At 41.1% G+C, this 19,998-nt stretch overlaps 2 protein-coding genes across 6 annotated transcripts in view; one reads left to right on the plus strand and one right to left on the minus strand.

Annotated features, from left to right (window-relative positions):
• The window catches only part of LOC126293408 (calcium-binding mitochondrial carrier protein Aralar1), a 693,372-nt gene extending 676,275 nt beyond the window's left edge, over nucleotides 1-17,097 (minus strand). The window contains exons 1-2 of the mRNA XM_049986624.1: nucleotides 17,032-17,097; nucleotides 16,853-16,918 (exon numbers count right to left, since the gene is read on the minus strand). Of these exons, the coding sequence (XP_049842581.1) occupies nucleotides 16,853-16,918; nucleotides 17,032-17,067 (102 nt within the window). The 5' untranslated portion in view covers nucleotides 17,068-17,097. The remainder of the gene's footprint in view (nucleotides 1-16,852; nucleotides 16,919-17,031) is intronic.
• The window catches only part of LOC126293410 (sorting nexin-4-like), a 71,485-nt gene continuing 60,400 nt past the window's right edge, over nucleotides 8,914-19,998 (plus strand). For 2 of the 5 annotated variants that reach the window (XM_049986633.1, XM_049986631.1), the window contains exon 1: nucleotides 8,914-9,339. In XM_049986633.1, the coding sequence (XP_049842590.1) occupies nucleotides 9,331-9,339 (9 nt within the window). In that variant the 5' untranslated portion in view covers nucleotides 8,914-9,330. Of the gene's footprint in view, nucleotides 9,340-16,937; nucleotides 17,483-19,998 lie in introns of those variants that run through there. The other 3 variants (XM_049986630.1, XM_049986632.1, XM_049986629.1) reach the window with 2 other exon arrangements.

Genomic DNA, 19,998 nt, shown 5'->3' on the forward strand with positions numbered 1-19,998 from the left:
TAACATCAATTAACAGTTTGTCCCTGTTGCACAAATTCATGATGAACTAAACCTTCAAAGGAAAAGGAAACTATCAGCATCGTTTGGCATGGCCTAGAGAGCTGCTTTTGCTCTTGGAGAAACTTTACCAACCTATTGTGAAGATTGAACCTCGGTCTCAACATCGTAACCGTAGTCCCACATCTCATCACCAGTTATGATTCTCTTAAGGAACATCTCGTTCTCATTTGCGCGATCCCAAAATCTCTTCAAATGAGCCGTGGAATAAACTTTGCGGTTACACGATGCATTCCGAGATGCTGTATCAGGTTTTCATGACATGATCCAACTGAAATGTTACATTCCTCTGCATCTCTCGGACGGCTAATCTTCAATTGGCTCGCATAATTCCGTTGATGTTTCTGACATGAGCGTCGTCGGTAGACGTCGCAGGGCGTCCTGAACGAGAATCATCTTTAACTTCCGTCCGGCCATTTTTAAACCACGTGAACCATTCGTAACGCCGAGCACGGCTTAAGCACTCATCACCGTAGGGTTCCTGCATCATTTTGTGTGTCTCTGTAGAGGCTTTGAGTTTCACGCAAAAATTTAATGCAGACGCGTTGCTCCTCTAACTCTGCCACCTCTAAATTCGCGAACTGTGCGACACAACGTTCTACTCAGTGCAGCACTGAACAGTAATAGACACACAACAATGAAACTTCCGTCAATGTGCAGGGTTCCAACCGCATTTCGCACCAATACACCATACGCGCGAAATTGCGGCATTTTTTGAGCACACCTCGTAGATGAAGCACTACTACATTCGCCTCTGTACATGGTTTCTCAGAAAACTTTTCCTTCTAGCGTATAACATTGAACACCAGTCTTTTGGGATTTGCCTGCGTTCTGCACTATAAAATCTTTCCCATTCGATAGTGAGGAAATATTCGATAAAAAATTGATTTGAAATCTTACGGAGTGATATGACAGCTTGATTATGAACTGGTTTTCTTTTCGTTATTGCCGGTAGTTATTGTGATACTTCGAAATTAAGCAAAATACATTGCAAACTTTGAAATATATAGTCGCTGGCTAGTTTACGTTCGGTACGTTTTAGGTCATACAGTGCTGTGTACCAAATGTAGCAACCACATAGAAATTGTTTTTAACCCATAAAGGATAGCGACAGTTGTTTCCAGTCTCAAGTAAATGTGTGAGATACACGGGTTAGACAAAAACATGCAAACATTAAAAACAAGACATTGCCATGCCTAACACGGTGTAGGAAAGCTGTTGGCATTCAAAAGAGCTACCAGTTGCCTTGGAATGGATAAATACAGGTCCGTATGCTTTTTAAGGGAATCTTCTTGCAAAACAATGAGAAGCCCAGGTAATCATAACAGAGATCGATAGCGATCTCGCAGCCTTGTCTCGAAAGTGGAGCACAAAGTCTCAGTAATAATGATATCTGGTAACCGTGGTGACTAGGAGAGATGGGACAGTTGATCCAACTGCTCACAAAACCAGTACTGCGCGATTCGAGCTGTGTCAATAGATGGTTCAAATGGCTCTGAGCACTATGGGACTCAACTGCTGTGGTCATTAGTCCCCTAGAACTTAGAACTACTTAAACCTAACTAACCTAAGGACATCACGCACATCCATGCCCGAGGCAGGATTCGAACCTGCGACCGTAGCAGTCGCACGGTTCCGGACAGCGCGCCTAGAACCGCGAGACCTGCGTCAATAGAAGCTGTGTTGTCTTGGAATACAGCAGTTCCACTGGGGAAGAAACTGTACCATGGAATGGACCTGATCAGCCAAAATGGTCACAGAATCCTGTACAGAAAATTGGAAGAGAGTTCAACATAAACATTATTTCCGCCTTTTTTTCTCATGAAAACCACACATTGCATTTTGTACCACCACACAGCCAGACCTTCAGAGGTGGTGGTCCAGACTGCTGTACACACTGGTACCTCTGATACCCAGTGGCACGTCCTCTTGAATTGATGCATGCCTGCATTCGTCGTGGCATACTATCCGCAAGTTCATCAAGGCACTGTTCGTCCAGATTTTCCCACTCCTCAAACGGCGATTCGGCGTAGATCCCTCAGAGTGGTTGGTGGGTCACGTCGTCCATAAACAGCCCTTTTTTATCTATCCCAGGCATGGTCGATAGGGTTCATTTCTGCAGAACGTGGTGGACGCTCTAGTCGAGCGATGTCGTAATCCTGAAGGAAGTCATTCACAAGGTGTGCACAATGGGGACGGGAATTGTCGTCCATGAAGACTAATGCCTCGCCAATATGGTTGCACTATTGGCCGTTACGGCGCCTTCCATGGCCACCATCGGCATACGCCGGTCCCACATAATACCACCACAAAACAGCAGGGAACCTCCACCTTGCTGCACTCGCTGGACAGTGTGTCTGAGGCGTTCAGCCTGACCAGATTGCCTCCAAACCCGTCTCCGACGATTGTCTAGTTGAAGGCATATGCGACACTCATCGGTGAAGAAAACGTGATGCCAATCCTGAGGTGTCTATTCGGCATGTTGTTGGGCCAATCTGTACCGCCCTACACGGTGTCGTGGTTGCAAAGATGGACCACGCCATGGACGTCAGGAGTGAAGTTGCACATCATGCAGCCTACTACACTCAGTTTGAGTCGTAATACGACATCCCGTGGCTGCACGAAAAGTATTATTCAACATGGTGGCGTTGCTGTCAGGGTTCCTCCGAGCCGTAATCCGTAGGTAGCGGTCATCCACTACAGTCGCAGCCCTTGGGCGGCCTGAGCGGGGCATGTCATCCACAGTTCCTGTCTCTCTGTATCTCCTCCATGTCCGAACTACATCGATTTGATTCACTCAGAGGCGCCTGGATATTTCTCTTGTTGAGAGCCCTTCCTGGCGTAAACTAACAATGCGGACGAGATCGAATCGCGGTATTGTATAGGCATGGCTGAAGTACAGACAACACGAGCCATGTACCGTCTTCCAGGTGGAATGACGAACTGATCGGCTGTCGGACCTCCGTCTAAAAGGCGCTGCTCATGCATGGTTGTTTAGTCTTTGGCCGGGTTTAGTGACTTCTCTACAGTCAAAGCGACTGTGTCTGTAATACAATATCCCCAGTCAACGTCCAGGGAACCGGGGTGGTGAAAACTTTTTTTCGGTGTGTGTGTGTGTGTGTGTGTGTGTGTGTGTGTGTGTGTGTGTGTGTGTGTGTGTATTTCTCCCTGTTTTGGTAAATATTTGAAATGTAGTAGAACATAATTTTACTGTCACTGTGTGAAGGAGTCTTACTATTTTCTTAGCTTCCATCACGTCCATTCTTTGACTATGTGCAGGTGGCAGAAAGAAGTAGTCCGATTGCACTAGAGGAGGCGGTGTGGATGGAGTAACAATTTTTAACGCAATTAGTTTTTTCACATCGACATTCTTCAAAAACAGTTGCTGCTGAGTGACAGGACTGATCTTTGCGATGTTGCGGAGACGTGTGAGAGGAAATGCTGACGTATTCGGCGCCCAGTGCTACCAACAGAAACTGCAACATTTCAACTTCACGACGAACTCTTGGCGCTACAACTGCTAGCCGACGACGTTCGCAGAAATGGAGGAAAGGAAAGTCGACATGAAGTGTTCTGGACAAATCAGATATGTGACGAAACCGAAGGACGGACCTAGCGGCCACCTTTTATTGTGCCACTGGGATGCAGTTGCCACTGTTAGCAAAGCGGCTATAGCCAAGCGTTAACGTGTATGGTTTTCAAATGGTTCAAATGGCTCGGAGCACTATGGGACTTAACTTCTAAGGTCATCAGTCCCGTAGAACTTAGAGCTACTGAAACCTAACTAACCTAAGGACATCACTCACATCCATGACCGAGGCAGGATTCGAAGCTGCGTCCGTAGCGGTCGTGAGGTTCCAGACTGTAGCGCCTAGAACCGCTCGGCCATTCCGATCGGCGGTATATGTTATGACAGATGTGTATTTTTTACTAAAAATGTGTGTGAAATCTTATGGGACTTAACAGCTAAGGTCATCAGTCCCTAAGATTACACACTACTTAACCTAAACTTACCTAAGGACAAACACACACACCCATGCCCGAGGGAGGACTCGAACCTCCGCCGTGACCAGCCGCACAGTCCATGACTGCAGCGCCTGAGACCGCTCGGCTAATCCCGCGCGATCATGGTTTCCATTTCAGTTCTTGCTCTAAGGGGGATTAGGCAGGCTGATATCTCTTTGGTGTACAGAATATCTAATAATAAATCAATATTTGAATACACATCTCTGAAACCCAGCCAGTTTTACGGGGCATTTACAATGTGCAGCCGATACTTTTATGGTCCTTTATGTCGACTTTTTTCCGTCGATATATCAATAACTTCTTTCTTTATATTGAAGGCTGAGAATGATACATTTTTAAATATCGATACACCGAATTCTCGATATTCCTAAAAATATCAGAAATCCTAGCTAGCAGCTACGTGCCCCACACGAGGTTACTGCCCCGTGCCGTGCCGTGCCGTGCCTGGCTGCTTGCAATATCGCTTCTGTGAAAACACCAGCGTCGCACCGCTAAGCGAAGCGTTGCGCGATCTTTTATTGCAACGTGCCGTATCGCACTTTTTATTGCCGCAGTGAAACCTGCGCCTTACACGCAAGTACGCTGCGCACACCCAACGACGAGTAGGCGATTTTGATCATAAAGTCGCTCGTGTAAATCGGGCTTCAACCAGACATTTCTAGGCAACGTGAAGTTTGACACGGTGCTTCTCAATCTTTTCACATTAACATTTAATGATCCGCTAAAGCATTCTACGTTGAATTAATAGAGTGGCTGTTTGTGCATATCCACCGCCACATCTGGAATAGGTTTGGGATATCTGACAATAAAATACCGAAATATTGGTATCAATAATGCGGGGTCAACTGAATAATGGGATACAGCTCGTCGGCTTTGACGAATGACTTTATATTTCAGTAATAGTCTATTAGGAACATTACCTATGTAGATTGTGGACAACTGGGAATGTGGGTCTCACGGGATAAATCCCTGCAGTCGCGCTATTCATCTGCGTCGTCGGTAGCTCAGATGGATAGAGCGTCCCATGTAAGCAGGAGATCCTGGGTTCGAGTCCCAGTCGGGGCTGTCCCCATCGATGTATATGAACAACACCTGTCGGCAGCTGAGGGTTTCAATTAATTATCATTTATTACAGTTATTAGTTGTTTATTTTCGAGTCGTCGATAATACATCTGTTATATTCTGCGGAAAAATCTCACAACCGTAGATAAAAATAAATGTATGTGTTATGAAGAGATAGATATAGTTTATGGTTTTTGTCGCTTGTGGTAACTTTAAATGATGTGTGTAGACATTTTGAATTACATCTGTTTCTGATAGTCGTTCTAGCAGCTGTTTTCTCTGCAGTTGATTAGTATCCTGTGCTATGTAGGTCAACTGAAGAATATACTAGTACTAGCATATTATTGCATAAACAACCGGTTACGGAACACACAAATAGTTCCATTATCTAGCATAAAAATTAAAACCAGTCACCTGAAGCCATACCCCCCCCCCCCCCCCCCCCGTTTATACTAACCAACCAACTGACTTAGTGTGATTCGGCTGTTTTACATGTATTTTACAGTAATTCATGTCTCTTGGTAACTAACGCATGGAACGCAAAATATAACAATGACCGTTAATTAAACTGAAAATAATTAAAAACAAACATTTTCTTTACGAAGCATGTGACTTTTCTCACATCTTTGAGCGCTAGTATTGCTCCTGCTGCCACACGTTAACGATTTTCGCACCAGAGTGTACGTATTCGGTACTGAGAAACGAATACTTTGGCTGACTCGAAATACCGAATCGTTACTCATATATACATTTCGTTACCTGTTACCGTACTTCGCATGCGGCTCGTATAGCTCGGTTCTGCGCGGCCGTTTGCGGAAGATTTAAGGAGGCACGCCCGTAGGTGCAGTAGTTACTATTTAGAGAATATAGTTACTATTGTACAGCAAATTTAGTTTCATTAATATTCTTTTTCGAATTGGAATATACTGTGTTGATATTTATTGTGAGGTGAGTAATTTGTATAGACCTTCTTGACGAATATGGCGTGCGTGGCTCTATGATTTAGATGGTTACTGTTACAAAATATTTTCGATCTTACTTCCTGGCCCATGTTTTCAGATTAATCCCCGATCTGCAGGTCCGCCGCCTTTAACGAAAACACACGTTTTTTTTAAAAAAAAATTTACCCGCAAATGTTTGTTTCATGGTTACCATTTGTTTTTTGGTCTCGTTGTAATTGGGGTCCTACTTTGAAATAAAGCTCAATATGCTTTTTTTCAGTTTATTTAACTGATTGAATCATTGACACTATTTTCATTTCGCTGATCAGTTATTTAAAATACATACGTTATATCTTGCATTTGTGAAAAATTGTTTTTAGCTTCCACATTAAATAATTTAAAACTTACTATTTATTTAATTTCATTACTAAACCCACTTCAAACGTATTCAAAATGATAAAAATACATCATAGTACCAAGATCATGTATTCGGTACTGAGTAACTTTTACTTTAGAGGAACGAGCTTTGCGCTCGGTTCTACTAGGCCGTTTTCGGAAAATATGCGCGCGCATTGGCGCAGTAGATAAGATTTTGACAATATGGTTTCTGCTGAACAAGCTTTGTTGAGTAAATTTAGCTTGATTTGAAATATTGTTTTTGGAATATTCACTGTTAATATTTATTGCCAGGTGTTACAAAAAGGTACGGCCCAAGTTACAGGAAACATTCCTCACACACAAAGAAAAGATGTTATGTGGACGTGTGTCCGGAAACGCTTTATTTCCATGTTAGAGATCATTTTAGTTTCATCAGTATGTACTGTACTTCCTCTATTCACCGCCACATATGTGGGCTGACGAGAATCCGCACGCAATTGTGCAATCACGTCATCAACACAGATTTTCTGTGAGCGTTTTGGCAGGCATTGTTGGTGATGTCTTGATTGGGCCCCATGTTCTTCCACCTACGCTCAATGGAGCACGTTATGATTTCATAAGGGATACTCTACCTGTGCTGCTAGAACATGTGCCTTTACAAGTACGACACAACATGTGGTTCATGCACGATGGAGCTCCTGCACATTTCATTCGAAGTGTTCGTACGCTTCTCAACAACAGATTCGGTGACCGATGGATTGGTAGAGGCGGACTAATGCCATGGCCTCCACGCTCTCCTGACATCAACCCTCTTGACTTTCATTTATGGGGGCATTTGAAAGCTCTTGCCTACGCAACCCCGGTACCAAATGTAGAGACTCTTCATGCTCGTATTGTGGACGGCTGTGATACAACACGGCATTCTCCAGGGCTGCATCAGCGCATCAGGGATTCCATGCGACGGAGGGTGGATGCATGTATCCTCGCTAACGCAAGACATTTTGAACATTTCCTGTAACAAAGTGTTTGAAGTGACGCTGGTACGTTCTGTTGCTCTGTGTTTCCATTCCATGATTAATGTGGTTTGAAGAGAAGTAATAAAATGAGGTCTAACATGGAAAGTAAGCGTTTCCGGACACACGTCCACATAACATTTTCTTTCTTTGTGTGTGAGGAACGTTTCCTGTAACTTTGGCCGTACCTTTTTGTAACACCCTGTATACGCAATGCTTAATTTCTATTCTACAAGAATCTCTTGAAGCGGCGCTTGGACTTCTTCACAATCCTGTTGAAGGTCTCCTCGAAACTGAATGGTTAGCTCCACCAGAAGTTATCAAAATTTTAAAGCCTTTTTAACAGTTTACAGAAGAAACGTCTTCTCAAACGCAAGTGTCTATTTCAAAGGAGCTAGCAGCCACCGATAGTGCAGGGGAGATATTTGACAGTTTGCATATTAAATTAAGTGCAGAAACAGCAAAGAACTTTGTTGAAGACAAAATTTAATAACCGGTTTAAAAACTGCGCTAGACATCCAGTCCTTTCGAAAGCGGCCCTGTTAGATCCAAGATTTAAGAGACTTGCTTTTAAAGACGAATCTGCTTACGAGTTCGCCAAAAGCTCATTAAAAACTGAATTGGAATCAAATATTCATTCAAAAACACCACTTGAAGCAGAGTTGCCCGAGCCTGTATCAGTTATTCCTTTTGACAAAGAGGGCTCGATCTGGAAAGAATTTGATGCTAAGGCAACGTCAAGCTCTACGACATCAGGTGTTAATTTCAATGAGGCCATGTATGGAAGAAAAGTGTCCTTTAAAATGGTGGCAGGCGTGAACACTTTTCTATCCTGAGCTGTCATGCTTAGCACAAAAATATTTATCTGTCGTGGCTACCTCAGTACTGTCAGAAAGAGCATTCTCGAAGTCAGGCCAAATATTGTTTGATAGGCGGAGTTCCCCGAAGCTGAAATCCACGGAACACAATTCATTTTTAAATTTGAATCAAATTCTCTGTAAATTTGTCTGTCTGTTGTATAGGCCACATATTATGTTGATTATTGCGCCGTTATTTTTTTTGCTGATGCATTTGCAACAGATTGCCTTTAGGTGTCACATTACATAATTCAAAATTTACTGGTTTTTGTTTTTGTTCAGTTGTTCAAGCCGCTTCAAACTGATTCAAGTACAAAAAATATACCAAAGTACCAAAATGTAATCGTATGAATGCGACTGGACTCGATACGAGTTATACGGTACCGTCGGTAATGAAAGTAACTAGTAACGATACGTTTGTAACGAGTACTGTTGTCTGCAGTAACGAATATATACGGATACACATTTTCTCGTTACTTTCACAGCTCTAGCATTTATTAGACAGTTGTTGCGGCTGCTGCACATCTTTGACAGAGAATAACGGTAGTGGCAGCGCGGTAATGTTGATTATCTCTGGCCAGTACTATGGCAACGAAAAATAAACAGTACAATGAAACGGCTATCTTGCATCGTCCGAATCCAGAAGCTATCTGGATAGCAACTAGAAAAAATTCCTGAAAAGACCTTGCATCCAGGTGAACTCTTACTGATATTTAACAACTCAATGAACATATCGCACCCCACCTAGAAATGTGGCACGGCAATACGGCAATTTTTAGTTTTTGTCACTGAAAAACACGTGTGAAGAGCCGCAACGTGCACGAAAAACTTAACATCTCTATCTCGCAGTTCATTCAACTCAAGGTAGTTGTGTCAGTTTTGTTGTTCACTAGGTCAGTTTTCGGTGCGGCATGAATAGTGCCACTTTAGCGTTGCTACTGGCGTATTTGCGAAGGCCATTCGAGAAGAGCGCCACATTCTGAGTTGTGACACTTCATGTATCTGGTAAGCTGAATGTAATTTTTAATATGATTGATTATTGCAGTGTGTGTGTGTGTGTGTGTGTGTGTGTGTGTGTGTGTGTGTGTGTGCGCGCGCGCGCGCGCGCACAATAGTCTGTATCTCGCAATACAATACCCTCCAGATCCACAGCATATCTGAAGGAGCAGACGATTACAGCTGTTGTAAATATAACGAAATTTCGTTCGTTGAAGCGTACAAGGAAAAGAAAAATGGAAATTTGTGCTATAAAGGAAATTCATATTTAATCTCTCTTGTCGGCGAAAAGTATTCCTACATTATACAAGCCCAATTATTATTCCGTCTTTTCGTAAATTATGTTCCTTAAACTGTTTCTAATGTTACTTATTAAATTTTCATAAATTACAATTTTGTATTTTTCTACGACAATTTTATTTTGTTTATTATTTTTTATTTTAACTTAAGTACTAATTATGCCTAGTGGACATTCGAACCTCATTTACAGTAAGTAAAAAAAAAAAAAATACAATTTTTGTGTGGAAAAGTGGCAAAGCTATTGAGGAGTCATAACAAAAACAAAAAAGGTTGATAGAATATCAAGGAAATTGACAACTCAAAGGATTACGTAGTAATACATTCGACAAAGAACTGTATGCCCATATTACTGGTTTATAGACTATAATGCAATTTACTGCCAAAATTACTTACCTGAAAGTTAAAGAGTGCGTTTACGGTATTTCAATAAAGTTTTATAGAATTCTCCAAGTCGATTTATGGGGGTTTCATTATTCTTGACGGGGTGCGATATAATTATACCGAAGAATTATTATATTCGTGGTGCGCCACACCACGGTCGTATAAATTAAGGCTACCATTTCAAGGGGTATGTGCTTTCATGTAATTTTGTTTTTTCCTATAAGGGTCAGAAATTCACGCATATCCAACAATAGGCCTACTACATCTCAATAACTTACTTAATAGGTATATACCAAGCTGACACCGTTATTTGGCGACACAGTTCGATTAAATAATCAACCCACATTGTATTCTCTTGAAATTTTCAATGTATTATTATTACGCCATGCATTATAACACACCATACTGCTACCTAACGCGAAAAACATTGGTGTTTTGCTAGACGAATTTTATGGTTCGGCTCCGTTAGCCAGCTCTACGTAAATGTGTGATACTATTGGTAACGCGGCTCCAATGGCTAAACGGCTGCTTATTTCACTTGCTTTTGCCATTCCCTTCAGAAAAAAGGAGCCACTGTTCACAGTGGCCGTTTCAATACCGTAAGTAGCAGTAATATATGAATAAATATCGTATTCAATTTCTTCGACTTTATGCTGGAGCTCAGAAAGACATTTCAGATGTATCATCGTCACAAAGTAATTCTGCAATAATTTTCAAGCATTTTGCAACATGAAAAAATAAACCACTTGTCACTGACGACTAACAGAAAAAAATGGTATACAAAAAATATTAGTACACTATTACGTTAACTTAGGTACAAATTTATCTATATAAATAAAAATCAACTGCCTCTGAAGGAAAATTTTTGGAAAATCCACCGGAAAAGTCGGGAATTTTGATGGTATTTTTGTATGAAAATCTCATTGAAATGTAACGGTTTGACAGTTCTGCTCTCGCATATTTCATTGAAAAATGTGACGTTCAATTTGACAGGTCTGCTGTGTTTTTTTTCATAACAATGAATTCCGCATCGAATATTGATATTTTGCGAAAATTCTGTGTGTCATCGGTGGTGATCATACCTTTGGTGTTGACTGGACTGCTATCAGTTCGTCGTGGTAATTTCGTGGGTGCATTGCAAAAACTCATACCACATCTTGCGGCGGAAAACACGTTGGATAAGACCACGTTATAGACGGTTTAATTTTTTTTATTTTATAGGTCTAGTTCCGTAGGACCAAATTGAGGAGCAAATCTCCAAGGTCATGAAACGTGTCAGTACATGAAATAACATAAACGTAGTAACAGAGAAAATGTTTATGTAAACGCAATCAAAAATATAATCCAGGAATCAGCTTAATTTTTTATGGAACTCCTCGGCAGAATAGGGGTGACGCGTCAGGAAGGTGGCACATTATTGAAAATCGATGTAGCAATATACTGCACGCCTGTCTGCCTAATATTAACTGAGTGAAAGCTGCTAATTCTTGGCAATAAGCTGATATTGTTAAGAAGAAACGACAGCACTTTTCGTGTCGAACTATCACTCACTCACTCCAGATAGCGATCAAATAGCGAAAATGGTAGCATTAAGTCTTTGAACAAGATCCTGAGCGTGCGATTACCACGACTGTTTACTAACTGGTCACGTATAAATTTGAACTGTTCAAGTTCACTATTAATTTGCCCATTCTGTGAAATTAAAACGTCGGGTTTTGTTGAACTGTGTGTTACGAACTGAAAGAACTGAGTGTTACTGTGATTTACCGTTAGTTTATTTTCTACAAGCCATGAACGTATGACTTGAGCTGCACTATTTGAAAGTGTCAACACTGCACACAACATCCTTTAATCTAAAACGATAATCTCGACTTCTATTCTATGTACTTTGAATCCCAACAGTGTCTCCGATTACACTATTCGAAACATGTAGACAATGAAAGAGAAATGGGAAACGGTTCTGGAACGAGCGCAACATCCATGAACGTGCTATCGCAGTTAAATGATTTCAATAAACGTAACAGCCCTGTCTTTGTTGCAAACACATGCGATTGACCAGAGAAGCTGATATTTAAGAAAACTATAATTCAGTATATTTACACCGTTACATACACTCAGTTCCAGGAAACCCTAAAGAGACGCGCGAATTAGCCGCGTGGTCTCAGGCGTGTTGTCGCGGTCCGCGCGGCTCCCCCCGTCGGAGGTTCGAGTCCTGCCCCGGGCATGGGTGTATGCGTGTGACTAGACCGTTCGCCAGATGCCATCTTGAGATTTGACGCCACTTCGACGACTTGCGCGTCGATGGGGATGAAATTATGATGATTAGGACAACACAACACCCAGTCACTGAGCGGAGAAAATCTCCAACCCAGCCGGGAATCGAACCCGGGCCCTTAGGACTGACGTTCTGTCGCGCTGATCACTCAGCTACCGGGGGCGGACGTCTTTAGCTTAAGTTAGATTAAATAGTGTGTAAGCTTAGGGACCGATGACGTCGGCAGCTTGGTCCCATAAGACCTTACCACAAATTACCAAATTCCTCCTCCATCCACAGCCTCACTTTTCTTTGACCACAGTACCCGCGCTAATAAAGGACCGAATTTTTGTATTTTAAATGCTCAAATCTCTACATACCTCAAAATAATAACAGCACGAAAACGTCCACAGCACAACCAAATCGAATAAACAATTTGGTGACTGACAAGCTATCTTAACAATGCCCCTTGAAGATATATAATTAAAACACTGACATCACTTTCAAATACTGTGTGAAAATTATTTTTATTTACACGCAAATTAGCTCGTTAAAATGCGAGTATGCAAGCAGAAGAGTCATAAAGGGCCCTATACACGGAACAATCGACCGAGCATCCGACGGACAAATTGCACGTGTGTAGGCGTTATGACGAATGACGAGCTTTTCTTGTCGGGACGTCGGGCCCAAAAACCCATCTGGGCTCGTTCGCCCTGTCCCTGCCCCCCCCCCCCCCCCCTACCAACGTAGGTCCGCCTAGCAAATTGTTTCATATGTAGCGCCGTCCTGCCAACTACCCGACAAAAGTTTGTTTTGTAACTGCGCGCGGGGTTACACGACAAGATTCAAGGCGTATTTCTGGAGTAATTTAATGATTGCAGATGTATGCGGGGCATGTCGTGCGAGGAGTACTGCAAAACAGATGGAAGAAATGAAACACTTTCCTCATTTTTTTAACGATGGTATCGTGTAACACGGAGAGAAAAGTAGTCAGTTGACCTTATGTATTTCTGTTTTTAGGTTTTATTCTCGATGCTTATCAGAAATGTAAACTAAAAGCCGAAATATCTACATCGAATGGACGCTAATTAATAAAATATTCTGGCTTCATTGTTATCAGCGTTAAATAAGTCCAGACTTCGTCCAGGCCCACTGGTATGGAGAGCGGAATGTGCGAGGTTTTCATAGTTCTAACAGTTGCTAAATGTTCAAAAGTGTGTGAAATCTTATGGGACTTAACTGCTAAGGTCATTAGTCCCTAAGCTTACCATTACTTAACCTAAATTATCCTAAGGACAAACACACACACCCATGCCCGAGGGAGGACTCGAACCTCCGCCGGGACCAGCCGCACAGTCCATGACTGCAGCGCCTCAGACCACTCGGCTAATACTGCACGGCTGTTGCTAAATGCTTCATTTCTTATGTGTCTGTTGCATTCATTAGATGATGTGCACCACCACCATGTGTCTTCTTTCTTCTTTGAATTTAAAATGAATTTTTTAACTTACAGGTCATCTTTTATGCTACATACATGAATTAATAACGTTTACACGAACATCTTTCCTTTTATTTATGTGGTTTATTATGGGGTATTTCCTCAGTCAACTGTAAATCATGTTACATGTTTCAGGAATCATTTTAGTTAACAATTTGGAGATACAACAGCACTGAATTTGAAGACCTCTTAACTTCTGCCAGTGGCTAGAAATCGTAATGTAGCTACGAGCCTCTTCTTACAGCTTATAGGAGCCTCTCTCATAACAGCATTCTTCTTCGTTAAGAGTGGTTTGAGGGTCACCAGCTCCGAAATGTATGATTCATTCAGTCTTAAATAATTACAATTACAGCTTCCAGCTGCTGAAGTGACAGAAAGTGAATTTATTTCCTCGCATTAGCCACTTCTTTGCCCACAGATGTCTTTTTTTTTTTTTTTTTAAGCGTTGGGCCTTATGATCTCTGAAACCACCTAGGCAAACTCCTGTGTAAAACCAATCAGGATCTCCTACAACATAAACTCAATGAAGGTGGGGCTGTAGGCTGTAGTCACGGACTAGTTCAGCTGGTTGGGACGTGTGGAGGCTGATACGAAACTGGTTGATCGGACGACCGACCGACCGACCGATAAACTGGTACACGTGTGTGTGTGTGGGGGGCGGGGGGGGGGGGGGGGGGGGACTTAAGCCTTCCAGTTACCCAAAAAATTAAAGGGACGAAACGAGACGGACACAAAAATATTTGTTTTACAGTTCGTGGAACAGAACCTAGCAAGTTCTGTGACCCCGCATGGAAATTGTTCTCGGTGCGGACCGCAATAGCCGCACCTCGCTAGCTACACTGTACGCTAAAAATCGACGGTAACGTATGCAGCGTCTTTAGCGTGGCTTCTACTGAAGTGCTAGCAGAAAGAAGCATAATGGCGATAAATTAAGATCTTTCTTCGCGAAGGTATGCAGTATGGCAAATCCCAAACCGGCATCCAGTTTCAATTTCTAGCATATTCAGCACAAGAATTCCCTCATAGGAAAAGACTTGTTTCATTGCAAGGTGAACAAACTGTTGCAAGCAGCGTTAGCGCAAATTCGGCAAAATACCACCGACAAAATAATTACTTACAGCAACGACTCGGAACTTGATAAATACTGCTACGCAAGAAACCACTCCTAACTTGTAGTGCGATGTAACAGCGCTAACCATCGCACAAATTACAGAGCGTCCAGTAATTAATGTGAGGTGTTCCAATACCGCCCATCTGACACCACCTCATCACTTCGAAAAAGGAGCTAGTTACGCAATTTCAATGATTTGCATTTTTTTTCTCAGCCCGACAAATTGTCGGGATAGCCCGTTGGTAAATAAATGCCCCATGAGTGCCCGCAGGTACCACAATTGTAAGAAAGCATATAAACACAAACCATGTCTAGTCATCGCTAGCGAAAGCAAGCGCCTGAAAATCACCCCTCCCCCCTGTTGTGATCGTTTTTTATCATATTAATAAAATAGGTAAGATTTCACTTAATGTTCTGTTATGGAAAATATTTCAACCTTTTGTACGTAATGTTGCTGGAGATTCATTCGTGTGTCAATAAAGGTGCACTCATCATTTTACTTAGAAACGCCTACATCTGAAATAGTACTGATTTCACAAACTTGACTTATATTTCGTTTATCTTTTTACTTCAGTGATTAGAAATTAAGCTTGTCTTTGTTTCTTCAGTACGGAGTAAACAATGTCCAGTTATCTTAAATATAATATTCTCATGTCCAAGTTTACCAAATTCCAATTTTTCCAATTGTTAGTGACCAAATAGTGTACTCACACTTAATGTGAAGTAAACATAAAATCGTACCTCCACAACAGCAGACGCGATTGCTTGTGCAATACAAATAGGCATTTCGTAAGTATATAGGATAGGGGTAACAGCATATTATTTACGGGAGAGTAGCGGAGATTACATCACTTATAGCAGCACAATTGTTTCATGCAGTTGAAGACTACTCCAAGCGCTGTTGCTTCTGCTAGGAGGTTGTAATTAATTCCGTCCTTAATTGATCTGCTACCAGACACCGTCACTAAACAAATAGAAAATTTCTCACTACACTGCACATGGTTTGCGTTTATTTGGTTTCTTAAAACTGTAGCACCTGCAGGAACTCCTAGGTCATTTATTTGGCAACAGTTTTACGACAAGGTTAGTTTCCAGAAAAATCTATATAAGGAGAAACAAACGTAACTAGTCATTATGTACGGCTGAAACTGCAGACTCGCGCTACAGCTGGCAGAAGTCTCATGTTTTCACACATTCTTATCCTTGTAACATCTTTCCTCACTGCAGCAGAAGTACGTAAATGAGTACTTTGTATAAAGTACTGAATCCAGATTGTATTCCTGCACTGTTATAGAGGACGAATAGTAAGGGATCAGTTTAAGAACTGAAGAGTAATCAGAGTACAAACAACTTCCATAAGTACGTTACATCATACGACCAATATAGTTTACTTGTAGTACCACAGTAGTGAATCACGCAGACAGCGGAACAGCAGCCAGTGAAAGCCACGTACTAACGCGACAGAAATTTTTCATTATGCTCCTTTTCTGACAACACTCGTAGCGTCGACAGAGAAAAAATTGGAACATCGACCGAGTAACATAACGTTCATAAATTGCGGTAGGCAGCAAGGAAACTGAATTTCTTACTTTTGACAGTGGCAAGCAGAAGTCTTAGAAGGTACAATATTTACATCTTACGCTATTTTCTTCAGGCGCAAATGATAGAAGCAGATTAATTCATTGCGCAAATGATAGAAGCAGATTAATTCATTTATTCCCACCCAGAAAATGTCTTGCTATAAGTCCTCAGTACTTGCAATTGAGAGTTTCGAGGTACCGTGTTTTTGACAGGTCGGAACCACGTTTGATATCCCGCGCTGTCAAGAGACTAATAAATTACATTTCCGCAAGTAATGTGTGATACTTTAAAGCCAAGTAAGGAACATATTGATTCATTTGCTATTTTTGAATACTCCTTTTTATTCTGTCGTTTAACTTTGGGACATATGGTGACAATTTGAGCCAAACTTACCTACCTCTTGACAGGACGCACGAACGAAGATACTGTTGAAAAACCATTCCAGCATTCCCAGTTCGGAGCCCTATAAAACAGCACAAAACTGAAGTTTTTAGTCTCTTACACACCAGATACGGGTTCTTTTACTGTAAAATAGAGTTCAGTACTTCATTTTCCACACACAATTCCGTATTTTACCTCCAGTAATGAATTTGTCGTACCGGATGCGGCCATACTGTGCGTGTCTGAGACTAAATGCCAGATACTCCACTCATACTTTCACTCATTTGTCAGTGAAATTTAATGTCACGAGATTCGACACTTTTTCCCCAGAATTTGCATTTCTTAATTCTACAATAAAACCATGTTACAGTAAAAATGTTATTTATTAGTAATATTTTTTATTTGTATAACCAGCAATGTCAGCCGCGATATCGATCATCAATGGAATGTCTTTGCCGCTTCTGACCTAGATTTACCTGGCACCTGACGATCAACATCTCTGGAGTAGCTGTCACTTGCTCGTGTAACGGTAAAGTTTGTTATAGTTTATGGTGTGAATTACATCAAGACAATGGAAGACAAGATTAAGAAAGATTTGCACGAGAAAGAAAATGCAAATACCCAGTTAAATCGCCATGAAAAGAGGGTTAGTACGAACCGTAATGTCAAATACAATTTTATTCGTAATAAGACGCCGAGGGGGGTGTAGCCACAGCAGTGGGAGTAGCACTTTCTTTTAAATTCACTACGACGACTTTGTAATTTAATGCTGTTTCACAGATAGGAAAAACCGCGGCATGACTTAAAATAGTATACATCCGAAATGTGCGTTTGAAATAATTGTATCAGCATCCAATTTGATTTCTTAAATGTAACTAGGCAAACAACAGCGACTCTGTTGTAATGACAAGAATGTACATATATATTATATTTTGATGTAAGAAATGTACGCCTTGCGTTGATGAAGGGTCACATTTTTTTGCAGCTAGTTGTCAAACCCTAGAGGTCAATAGTCGAAGCTCGCAAATTGAAATAAATGAATTATTTATTGGACCATAAACATGACTTGTCACCTGTTTCACCCCACCATAAAATTAGTTTGTAACACATCAGAATTTCATTCAATTTATAAGAAATGAATACGAGCAGCTGCGTCGTTGCGGATTTGTTATATGGCTTCTTTGGGAAAACTGTAACTCGTTTTTCTCTTCAGAGACAACGCATTAGCGTTAATTCCCATCAGAGCACCCATCCGCTACAAATACTGTTAAATTACGCGTTTTTCCAGCGGTAATACTGCATAGTTTGGATGATCGGAACAATAGTCCTATTAGCAGGCTCTCATTGGATGATATCGGGAATGTGAACGTTTGGATGTTATTGTACATTGTATTATCGTGTACAGTTTCCATTTAGCTTGTGTTCCGGCAGTTACAAAATGGATCCAGTATATAAACTTGCAGTTAAGAGTTTTTGTTGGAATTCTTACTGAGTTCTAACATTGTTCTGAGGTCTTCTCGTGCTTTTGGTCATTCAGAACTTGTAGGTTAAAAAATGCAAAAGATTAATACTCGTGTATTTGAATTTAACAACTAGAAAGTAGTTAGGCCTATTGTAAGCTAGCCATCCACTGGAAATTGCAGCAACAAGTGTAAGCAAACGCAAGTAATTTGTATGACTGTTCATTAATGAGTGACACCAAAATTCCATAAATTAATGATTAACAGCCATGTTCAGTCATAAAGTATTTACTGTATGGGTGTAGTGGTGTATGGAAGTGTAATTGAGTCTTGAATGACCCTTTCAAATTATTTATACACAGTACTCTCCACATCATAAAAAGAGTGTGTGTGTGTGTGTGTGTGTGTGTGTGTGTGTGTGTGTGTGTGTGTGTGTGTGCAGATTACCTGCAGATAGTGTAATAGGCATATACTGGTTGCAGGTGTGTGTCTTCATGTCTGAAAAAGTGTCCCTCCCCCTATCCATCCCACCCACTCTCCTGGGCATCTCCCAGCCCCTCCCACTCCCATAATATAGAATAGTGTTTTGTTGTTTGCTCTGCTCCAGTTATACAGTGTGTTTGCAACTGAAAGTTAGTGTTTGTTTTTATTTTATTTGGAGACTTGTTACTTGTTGACTAGTTGATAATATTTGCTTCATTGTGTGTTTTATTATCATATAGTGCCAAGAAACAAAATAATCACGTCTAGTATGTGCTAGATGGTTGATTGGCTGGTTTGGAGAAAGTGACCAAACATCAGATTAGGGAAGAATGGGGGAGGAAATTGCCCATCCCCTTACAAAGAAACCATCTCAGCATTTGCCTGAAGCGATTTAGGGAAGTCACTGTATTAAACCTAATAAATCAGGATGGCCGGATGCTGGTTTGAATATTCTAGATGCCGTTAGTGCCTGTATAAAATGATACCTCAGGATTGTAACAGTTTAAAGGAAGTAGCAAACAGAGTAAATTGGCTAAGATTTGCGTTTTTACACAGTCAACAGTTTACAGTAACTGTTTGTTTCTGACCGACTGTAATAAAAGTCAAGTATCACAGATAGTAATGATTCTAGTTTTTGCAAAAGAAAATGACGCTAGGGTTATTAAGGAAATCCAAATTTTGTGGCACACCATGGTTGATGTAAATCAATACACAGAACTCTGACTTTACACAGAGATTAAGTAATGTATTTATTGTAGATTCTTTATACCGTAGTGGGAAGATGGTTTTTTTTTTCTCATAGATGGAAGTTTAGCTATGGACTGGGAAAGTGTACAAAAAGAGAGATTCTCATGATACTTTCAGTGGTTGAAACAAATTGCAATGTTACCTTCCAACTTAACCTAGATATCGGACTATGGTTGGTAAGTACAGACTAAATTCTCATCACAGTCCATGCATAGGTCTGGTAAACCTAAAATATCATTCCCCTTGATGGATTGCCATCTCGTCTAGACCTATCTACATACCTCTAGCTAACACAGTTTAGGCCACCATGCACAAGAAATATTTCATATAAACTAAAAACGAGTTGTCATCTATTCCTCAACATAGAAAACTGTGTACTTCGCTGGGGTGGCAGCACTCTCACATCTTTCTGATACACAGAAAGGCCTGCTAGTAACAGTGATCACTCTGGGATTCTTACAAGTAAAGCACT

The sequence above is a fragment of the Schistocerca gregaria genome, chromosome 10 (assembly GCF_023897955.1).
Source record: "Schistocerca gregaria isolate iqSchGreg1 chromosome 10, iqSchGreg1.2, whole genome shotgun sequence".
Lineage (NCBI taxonomy): Eukaryota > Metazoa > Arthropoda > Insecta > Orthoptera > Acrididae > Schistocerca > Schistocerca gregaria.